This window comes from Lathamus discolor, chromosome 18 (genome assembly GCF_037157495.1).
Source record: "Lathamus discolor isolate bLatDis1 chromosome 18, bLatDis1.hap1, whole genome shotgun sequence".
NCBI lineage: Eukaryota > Metazoa > Chordata > Aves > Psittaciformes > Psittacidae > Lathamus > Lathamus discolor.
This window is the reverse complement of record NC_088901.1, coordinates 5,599,652-5,610,054: the sequence shown is the minus strand read 5'-3', so window position 1 is coordinate 5,610,054 and position 10,403 is coordinate 5,599,652. Positions and strand designations below refer to the sequence as shown.

At 49.7% G+C, this 10,403-nt stretch overlaps 1 protein-coding gene across 4 annotated transcripts; it reads left to right on the top strand.

Annotated features, from left to right (window-relative positions):
* The first annotated feature begins 1,829 nt into the window (after window positions 1-1,829).
* PDIK1L (PDLIM1 interacting kinase 1 like) lies at window positions 1,830-10,352 on the top strand. 4 transcript variants are annotated; one of them, XM_065697715.1, is made up of 3 exons: window positions 1,830-1,904; window positions 2,842-4,232; window positions 6,859-10,352. In XM_065697715.1, exons 2-3 carry the CDS (start codon window positions 3,948-3,950, stop codon window positions 7,597-7,599), a joined length of 1,026 nt encoding a protein of 341 aa, XP_065553787.1. In that variant the 5' UTR covers window positions 1,830-1,904; window positions 2,842-3,947; the 3' UTR covers window positions 7,600-10,352. The 4 variants fall into 4 exon arrangements, with proteins under 4 accessions (XP_065553787.1, XP_065553788.1, XP_065553789.1 ...); XM_065697716.1 differs by having other exon boundaries at window positions 1,856-1,904; window positions 3,931-4,232; XM_065697717.1 differs by having other exon boundaries at window positions 1,889-1,904; window positions 3,520-4,232.
* Window positions 10,353-10,403: the final 51 nt, after the last annotated feature.

Here is a 10,403-nt window from a genome sequence, read left to right as displayed (position 1 = left end):
GGTAAACAAGCAGGGGACAGGCTGTACGGGAGGCCCTGCCCGCCTGCGGCTGCTGGCAAACCTACCCCAGAGCGGGGGGTAAATGGGGCCAGGCTTGGCTGCACATCCCCAGCCGCAGCAGGGCAGGATCCTGGGAGTGGGTACCACAACAGCATTGGGGTGGAGGCAAGAAGGGGTGAGCAACAGCCCTGTGGTTGTTAAGACGTTGTGATGGTGCCAGGAATGGGACAGAGCTGGGCCAGCAGCAGCAAGGGGTGACTTATACAGAGTACCCTGTAAATGTGACCACTCCTTGGGTGCAAAAGCAGCCTCGTCGCGGTGCTGAGGCTGTGCTTGGAGGAGAAAGGCAGCAGCAGGGAGATGCAGACCCCATGGCTGGCACGTGCACCAGGTTCCCCCCCTTCCTATCGCAGGCAGGGATTGGGGGGCTCTTCTGTATTCCCTGCATTCTTCTATATTCTTCAGTATTATGCAGAGGGAGCTACCGGCTGCCTTCCGTGCTGCCATAACACAGCCGGCCCCTCTGCTTGGTTACAAAACCTGACCCAGAAACAGCCCCCCAGGACCAGCACCCAGCGCACATGGGTGATAAACAAGGGACCGTGCCAAATGCCAGCGCCGGCCCACAGGAGACCTGTAAATACACTGCATGAGGAGCCAGGGGTGTTGCGCTGCTGCCTCTGGGTCATGGTGGTGAGGGGAGAGGGTGATGAGGGGTGGTGGCTGCTGCTGCACCTGCAGCGGCAGCGGGCAGGAGGGAACGGGTGCTGGGGTGCATGGGTGCATGGGTACAAGGGTGCAAGGGGAGATAGTGCACAGTTGCATGAGTATACAGGGATCATGGGTGCACGGGTGCAGTGGTTCATGGGTGCAGGATGCATGGCTACGTGGATGCACCGGTACACGAGTGCACAGGTGCAGGGATCTATAAGCACATAGGTGGAGGTGTGCAGCGATGCACGGGTGCAGTGGTTCATGGGCGCAAGGTACACAAGTGCCTCGGTGCACAGAGCCTGTTCTGGCTGCAGCCAGCCCCCTCCCAGGGCAGGCAGCCCCGCAGTTGTTTTGGGTGCTCCTTCCGGGCAGGCTCACGTGTCATCAAGTGACCGCGCTAGGACCAGCCAAGCACATCTTGCAAAACTGTCCCTGTTTCAGCACTTGGAGCTCTTCCAGGCAGGAGCTGGCATGCGTGCAGGGCTGGCAGACACTTGGCATGGCAGTGTGGGAGCTGGCTGCTGGCTACAGCCAGGAGTGGGGCACCCATATGTGCACCCATCCCCACACCCGCGAGCTGGCCCTGCCACGGGGTGGCATTGATAACTAATTGCTTCTGGACTCAGTTAAGGGGATTCATTGTAATGAAGGGGTTGTGATGTCCTAATGAAGGGGTTGTTGATCCCCACAAGGGGCTTGTTGGGCCCTAATTGCCTTGGGGCAGCTTAGGCGCGGGCCTGAAAACTGATCAGCACCAGGCTTGTGCCCGATGGACCCGGGGGCAGCATGGGAGCGCGATGCTCAGGTGGGAGCGTATCTGAAGGGATTCCACCCGGCTCCCACAGGGCTCCCAGCAGGGGATGGCCCTGGCTTCTCCCCCGGTGATGGCTGCACCCCCAATTCGTGTTCATGGGGCGCACTCACAGCCTGTGGAGGAAGGGACCGCGGCGGAGAGCAGGGACAGAGCGGGATAGAGAGGGATAGAGCGGGATAGAGCGGGACGCCGCCGGGCCCGCACCGAGCAGCTCGAGGCCGGGTGTAACCGAACCGCGTGGGCCTGCACAGACCAATCAGAAGGCGGAGCGGAGCGAGGGGCGTGGCCTGCGCGGGGGCGTGCCCACGGCGGCGCAGCAGGAGGGGGGAGCCCTATAATGGCGGCCGGGCGGCGGCAGCGCGGTGGCGGCGCGGAGGTAACGTGGTGCTTGGCCCGGCCCGGGGCGGGGGTCGGGACCGAGGCCGAGCGGTTGCCCCCGCGCGTCGCAGCCGGGGCCGCGCCTCCGCCGCAGGGGTGCGTGGGGCTCTGCAGGGGCCCCGGTAGCCGCCGAGGCGGGTGGGGTGCGGTGCGGCGGCGCGGCTGCCCCCCGGGCCGCGCCTGGCGGGGTGTAGGCCCCGCTGCCGGCCTCCGCCTGCAGCGAGCGGTGCCTCGGTGAGAGCCCGCTGGAGCCGGGTCCCCTTCGTGCGGGTGGGCTCCCGGCCGCTGCAGGGCCTCCGCGCAGGAGCGGGGCGGGGGGTGTGTGGCTTGTCCCGTTGTGGGTGTTGCTAACGCGGCAGGGAACGCGTTACCGGCTGCAGCAGGCCCAGCCTGCTCGCTTTGCCTGGCCTGGGCCCGGGCCTGTCCCTGCTGCCCGGGTCGCTGCCCTGGGGAGCAGGCGGTGTTTGCCATGGGCTTAGGCAAGAGCCGCGGTGGTGCTTCCAGAGCGGCCGGGCCCGCTGTGGGGGTGGAGGAAGCCGGTAGCAACCCCGACGCTTGGCACAATGACACATTCTCTCTGGTAACAGCACACAGCAACCGACTCCTAACACGGGGGGGCCGTTTTCTGCTCATTTTGAGCTGGATGTGAGGGTGTAAAGCAGTCTTTTCCGCAGGAATGATTTGGCTCCTGGTGAGATTACAGATCCTGCTCTTCTCCCCTGCATGGGAGGGGTTTTGGCCTGCCACAGTTTAATGCTGAGGCTGCAATCTTAATCTGTGCCTCGCAGGTGCAGGCTCGGTGCATCTGGTGAGCAGAATCTGATAGTGATGGAAGGTTACAATGGGGGTGTGGTGTTACCCCGAGGCTGATGATACCTTTTTTTTTTCTCTCTCTTTTTTTCCTTTTTTATTTTTTATTTCTTTTTTTCTTAAAGAAAAATAAGTTCCCAGACCAGTGGAGATACTTGATCAGGCTCTTTTGATGTGTTTCCTATTGCCTGCTTTACTGACATAAAGAGAAATCCGTTTATCCCTGGGAGTGTCACAAACCCCTTCAGTTGTGCTTTATTTATGTTGTGTCTTGCTCTGTTTGCCCAGTAATAACTGGCTGGCCAAGCTTTTTTCCCTCTGTCTATAGTCAGTGTCCCTTTTTGGTTTGGTTTGGTGTGAAGGTGGTGGTGGTGTGGTTCTGGTTTGTGATCTTGCAGGGAGGTGTGTAGACAGGGTCATGAATCTACAGCAGTGTTTGGTGGCTTTTGTTTTGGTGTGTGTCTCGCTTTACTTACAGAGCAACGTCTTAACTTTTGTCCTTGCCCTGTTGAGCAGAAGTGAAAGTCAGATGCAGGGCACAAGCTTCTGCAATCAGTTACCCTTTAAACCTTCTGCAGCCGCAGACTCCTCAATCAGAGGAGACTTGGTGAACAATCATAGTAATACCAAAAACCAGAAGCAGTCCAAAGCATCTGCTTGTCTTGGTGTCAGTGAAAGAAATTCGTGATTAAATTATACCCGACACATTTATTTCCACAGTCATCCCCGTAACAGGCAGTGTTAATCAGATCTGTTACTGCTTGCCCGCAGGCTTCAACTAGAACTTCTCCTTGCTCTTCCAGGCGTCGATGGAGAGCATGGTGCCATACTATTATTCCTGCAGATGCTCACAGAAGACATTGAGAGAAAGGAGCAGGAGCATATGGGATAGTCCTGTCTCAGTGCAATGCAAGTCTAGGTTTGAATTGTTGCCACCGTGAAAACTGGGCTGTATTAGAAATGTTAATAGTCCCACCAAAATGATGTAATTTCACTTTTCACTGCTCCGTGGCAACAGGTACAGGCTTACAGAGTAGCTTCTGGAACATTTCAGCACTTGGATGCAGCATCAGTATAATGCTTGGAGGCACTCTCCTGTTAGTGGCAGGGTTTTGGTAGGCCTCATATTGCTGCACCAAACCACATGGGGGAAAAATACAGCCCAGTTCTTGTTCATAAGTTTTAGTTCTGTGGGTTTTTCCCCCCTTCCCCAGAACCCTTGGTCTTGAAGATGGTGAGTAGCCAGCCTAAGTACGATCTAATACGAGAGGTTGGTCGTGGCAGTTATGGTGTGGTGTACGAAGCAGTCGTCAGGAAGACCTCTGCACGGGTCGCGGTGAAAAAGATTCGGTGCCATGCTCCAGAGAACGTGGAACTAGCTCTGCGTGAGTTCTGGGCACTTAGCAGTATCAAGAGCCAGCATCCCAACGTCATTCACCTGGAGGAGTGCATCTTGCAGAAAGATGGTATGGTGCAGAAGATGTCCCATGGCTCCAGTTCCTCCCTTTATTTACAGGTACATGAAGCTGAGGTAATGGGGTGAAAGTCATGATTCTGAACATGTAGCTGGGAGGGAAGGAGGTGGGTAGTTAAGATCTCTGGGTTTTTTTGAGGTATCCATAGTTAGGAGAGGGTATTGTCTGCATTGTTGACACCCCAGAATTACTACATCTTTTTAAAAGAGCCTGTCTATTGAACAGTTGCCTGTACATTGTAATATGAAGCCAGTGCCACTCCAGAAGACTCTGGGGGGATGTTAAATGCAAATCTGCTTTGATAATTTCAGGAAGCACCACGGGTAAAGCACAGGGGAGGTGCAGGCTGCTGTATTCCTTAGCAAAAGGCCTGCTGCAGGGTTAATGAGCAGAAATGTCTTGGGAGACTGCTCTGAAGCATTTCTTAATCTGGAATGTCCTTGGAAGAAGAAGTAGCAGTCTTGATTTAGGAAGCAAACACTTAATTCTCGGAAATGATCAGCCGTTGGCAGCATATTGTGAGCCACTTTCTGGTTTTGAATTGCTATTAATATCTTCAAGGAGAGGTAAAGGTGTGATAGGTAAGGGAATAAATTTCACTCCCCTTATTGGCTACTGAAAATGTTCCTTAAGCTTGAAGATGCGGATGGTTGAAGAATAAGCAGTTCTGGAAAGGCTTGGAAAGATAATCAGATTGATTCCCTTGTTAAGGAGCTGCCCCAACTCGAAGTCCTCCCCTGGCAGGAATTTATGTCTCTGGTTTAAAAAGTCATGAGCCTGCTCGATGTTTATTGTGTCATCCCCAGTCAGCTTTTATCATTTCAGTTTCTGTTGTCATTCTTGCATGTCTAATGTAGGGCCTTTTGTTGGTGAGCATTCATCTGACAGCCCTTCACGGCTGTCCAGATCCTGTTGTGCCGAGTGCTCTACGAGCCTGAGAAAGAGGATTCTTGCCTTTGTAAACTTGCTGTAGCTCGGTAGTTGTTACTGACCTGCTTTCATGAAGGGATTAGGGTAAAATAATACTGGCCAGCTCATGTGGGAGATATTAGTGCCTTACCTTCCTAGTCCTTAGTTGATCTGTGAGAGATGTGGACACTTGTACAGAGAGAAACTTTAAACCTCCACATGGTGGAAAGTGGGGAAGAGCTTCCAGGTCACCTGCAGCATTGGCTTTTGATGGTGGTGCCTGTTAACAATGCAGCATGTAAGTCTCACCCATGTCAGGTGCAAGCTGTACAGAGCAGAGAGGAGTGGAGGGCAGAGCTGACTCTGAGTCTGGGATCACTTTATAATAGCATGTGCTGAAATAGAGAAAATCAGGTCCCACTTGGCTGCCCTCTACTCTCCCCACCCCAGGTGGGGGAAGTAGTGCATTACGGGGCTGCAGTGGTGTAGTGCATGAGGAGGCTGCCTGCGGAAAGGGATATTGGTGTCTCCTGAAGGGCTGCAGGGCAGATGCTTAGCTGGTGTCAGCTGAACTAAGTCAGTGAAGTGAGAGTCCTAAACCAGCCTGATCTTGTGGTGCTTTGCAGCTGGCACAGATACAGTAGTGAATTCAGTCTTAATGCTAAGATGCAGTTACAGCTTCTGTAAAGTTGTGGGGGGAAGAGCTGTGGCTTGGTGCTCACTTGGCAGAGGGGACAACCTTCATCTCAGTTACTGACTGTAGACCTTAAATAGGTTGTTTTCTAGTTCTAACCTGGATTTACTGTTTTAAGTTGGTCTGGTTTTGGGACTGGTTGTGCTAGCAATTAGATAGCTATAAATTGCTAGGAATGTTGCTCTTGGATGGGAAAGGTCACTTCTTCAAAGCACTTTAAAATGTTGCTCTAAACATTAATAGCTACCTCAGTTTTTGCAAGCCTGTAGGAGCTGTGTTTGGTTTCGTATACACTGGTTACTACTAACAAATAATGGCAAGGCTCCCATCAGGACTTACCTGCTGCTTAGAGCCACCTCAGAGGAGCCGAGGAGGCAAATGTGAACTTGTGTAAATGGGATTAGTAAAACTGATTGCTGGTTTTACTTTGTTTTTTGTTTGAAGCAGCTGTTAGAACTGGCTGCTCGGGCTACTCACTACTTCTGTTGTAGAAAACAGCTAATGGATTGTGATGGTGGGAGAGCTGTTCCTGCAGCAGCTGTGCCTGTAGATTAGCGTTCTCCTGAGGGAAGGGATCCTGTGTTAATGCTTGCTAGGATACGTTCCTGTGGAAGGAATGGAGAACAGTCATTAAAAACCTGTTGTGGAGCAGACAGGCCCCTGGCGCTGTTCAGTTGCTTGTTAAGACTTTGTTTATACCTTAAAGTTGTTGACCAAATGGGTGGGACAGGCTTTGTTGCGCAGGGACACTGTCCAGCTGGAGCAGATGGGAGTGCAATGGCCACTGAGTGTCTTTCAGAACAGTTATCTGGGTCTAGCTTCAGCTTCTGGGCAAGAGCATGAGCTTGATATGCTTTGTCTGCATGAAAATAAGGAGGCTGTCAAACACTGTGACTTCTAGTTTTTTAAATCAGAAACTTGGCATGAATTTCTCTTTTCACCAGTTGAAATATCTTCCTCTCTGGACTATTGAGAGGAGGATCCAAACTTCACGTGTTTTCCCATCATATCTTTACATTCTTGTGAGCATCAGGTAGTTACGATATTTCTTTTCCTTGTTGCAGCTGGTAGAGACCTCATTGAAAGGAGAAATAGTCTTTGACCCCAGGAGTGTTTATTACCTCTGGTTTGTAATGGATTTCTGTGATGGAGGAGACATGAACGAGTATCTGTTGTCCCGAAAGCCAAACCGCAAGACCAACACCAGCTTCATGCTTCAGCTCAGCAGCGCCCTGGCATTCCTGCACAAAAACCAGATTATTCATCGTGATCTCAAACCTGACAATATCCTGATCTCTCAGAGCAGGATGGATGCGAGTGACTTGGAGCCTACCCTGAAAGTGGCTGATTTTGGGCTGAGTAAAGTATGCTCAGCCTCAGGGCAGAATGCCGAGGAGCCAGTCAATGTGAATAAGTGTTTTCTATCGACTGCATGTGGGACTGACTTCTATATGGCCCCTGAGGTCTGGGAAGGACACTACACTGCCAAAGCAGACATCTTTGCATTGGGGATTATAATCTGGGCAATGCTGGAAAGAATCACATTTATAGATACAGAAACAAAGAAAGAACTCCTGGGGAGTTACGTCAAGCAGGGGACGGCGATCGTGCCCGTTGGAGAGGCCCTCCTGGAGAACCCAAAAATGGAGCTGCTCATCCCTGTGAAGAAAAAGTCCATGAATGCTCAAATGAAACGGCTGCTGAAGGAGATGCTGGCTGCCAATCCCCAGGACCGCCCCGATGCCTTTGAGCTGGAGCTTCGATTAGTCAACATCGCTTTTAAGGACAGCAGCTGGGACACGTGACGGGGGCCCGGTTGTGTGCGTGTGTCCTGATAGAGCTGCTTCTCACCGAACTGATAGCGCAACTTAACAGCAGTAAAAGAAATGAGCCTGAACTCCAGCCTTCATTTGGTAGTTTCTACCAAATGAATCTCTCTTGAGTCTCATGATACGAGTGTTGAGGTGGCTGTTGTGCGTTGATGTGTATAATACCAGGATGTTACATGCAAGTGTAAGATGTGACAGTGTTTGTCGGTGTATGCTGGCAGTGGGATGTCTTAAGAGCTGAGACTTCCAGCACTACGTCATGGAGTATTTCGTACATTCCAGTTTCCTATGTGAGTATTAGGAACTCTAATGGAAAAAAAGATTTGCATGCTGGTAGTGCAAATCTTCAAGCTTTGTAAAGTAATTCTGTGTATATATTTATGTATGTGAGTGACTGGGAGTGTATGCCACTTAAATTATTTGGTGTGGGTCTGCATGATTGGGGTCTGCTAGAAAACAAGATGAAGATAGATGAGAAGCATTCCTCCTCCTTCAGGCCTGAATAACTTGATTATTTATTTTTGTTATCTCATGTCAAAGAGAGGGTCTGAGACTTGACAAAGAGAAATTGCAATGCCAGGGGCTCAGCAGTTCTCAAAGTGTTGATGTGGCCACGCTGAGCACTTAACAGCTTCATGAGCTTGTCACTGAGGGAGTCAGAACCATATGCAGTTGGGTGCTAGCATGTTGCCTTGCTCATTAATCATTCAGTTTTGCTTTCTCCTAGTGATCAAACACTTGATTAATCAGTTAATCTACACTTCCACACATGCTCTCTACTCCTCTATCTATAATTCAATAGCACTTTGAGGATTTATAATAAGAGTACTTTGGGCTTAGCTTGTGGAAAATGGATGAGGGAATCCAGCCACATAGAGTGTTCTTTTTAAGATTCTTTCAAATATGGGGGTGGTTTTCCCATTAACTGGATCTGACCAGTGATAATGGTCATGGCCTCTTCCTTTCTGGCGCTGCCTCTAATGTGGTAGTGAGGAGCAGATAAAGGTGTGACTATTTGTCTTGTAGCACACACCTCTTCAGTAACCAGTATGGGAGAGGTATCTCCCATTTGTGTGGCAACCTTGGCTCTTTTTTTCCAGTTAGTGTTCTTCCTTTTAAAGCAGCAATATTTACTTAACAACACAGATGGGGAGATGTAGCTTTGAAGTAGTTGAAAGGCTGCTTATCCTCAGCTCTTATTCCACAGAAGCACACTGATATGCCAAGAGAGGTCTATGACCTCTCTCATCTATTTGACCGTTTGGAAAAAAGTAGAGTCTTAAAGAATTGCCTTTAAAGCAACAACAAAGGCCAGTTTTCATCTCAAAATCAACCTAGTGTGTTTTGGTTTTCTTTTCCCCCCAAATTTACCTGGAAACTGTTGTATTTCCCCGTGTAATTTACTTCTCAGGTATGTTCCCTCTCAGTGCTGCGAGAGCAGTTCTGATTAGTCATTGTTCATTCTGCCTAAAACATAACTTTATTGTTCTTCCAAAAGCAAAGGATTCTGATTCTGCCAGACTTCTGGGGCTTGACAGAGTACAGATGGCTCTTACCTGGTGGTGTCTACAGCTGGTGGCAGTTACTTAGGGAGCCTTAGTCCTTAATTCTTGTTATTTTGCTTCACTGCCCCTTAGCTTCACTTCCCAACCTGTCGTTGTCATAAACAGTGATTCTCAGATGATACTTTGCTGTTTCGAAGCAATGGTTGTTGTTTAGAAGATGTTATAGAAGTAACTTTCAGAAGACCACAGCAGAGCAGTAGAGTTCCAGTGTAAATGGGCAGCGATGGAGGGGTGACTGCATCATACTGAGGACACAGCCTCTATAGATGTCCCAGTGTTGTTCCTTCCCTGCAGAGAGCTTAGTCTGTGGAAGACTTGGAGCCTATCTGTGAGTAGCCATCAGCAGAGATCTATTTTTTCTTATGCTCTGCAAACAGAGATGTGTGTGTTCTCATTTTAACCGAGTTCAGTACAACTGAAGCCTTGGCCTGTTACGGAAAGGAAAACAAACCGCTCGCTGTCTGTGCCAACACTGTTCCACAGTACTCACATTTATCTCAGCGTGGGCACTCGATGAGTAGAGTTTGTAGAGGGCATAGAACTTTTCCACGTTGAACTTGGGAGCTCTGTAAAGAAAATCCATTGCCAACTTTCTCCTCTCTTGCCTCTCCCAGAAGTCAGAATCAGCTGTTAGCTTGAAGTATGCATTTACTACACAATAACACTTTCCCTTTAAGGTGCTTTGCAAATCATCTGGTTCTCTGAAGTATTTCAAAGGCTGAACACTGAATATGCTGCCTGCCTGCAGTGCAGCAAGGAGTGAATGGCACAGGAGATGGGTGTTTTGACTTCCCAAGTGTTTCTTTGCACTGAAGGCCACTTTGAAGCGTGGGGGTACCTGAAATCCTCCTCATGGTGCTTCGCCTTGCTGTGGAGTGTTTCCTTGGTTAACACTGAATCCTTGAGTCTCTGTTCTGTTTGGTTTCTGTTGTCTGAGGTCTTTGTTTTAAAACCTTTGATAAATCACCTCCTTGTAGCAGCTCTGGAGTTCCTCACCAGCGTGACACAAAGTCAAGAGACTTCTTCAGCACTTAGAAGAGATTTCTTTTTCAAATCTTTCTTTAAAAACTGTAAAATATATTTTACAAAGAATTTATAATGAGGATAATTGTGCAATTTCAGTTCATGACTGTTTTTTTGAAATAAAACCTGGTTTTCAATGAAGTTGTTGAACTTTATGCAGAGAAATGCTTTCTTCTCAGTCAGTGCAATGTC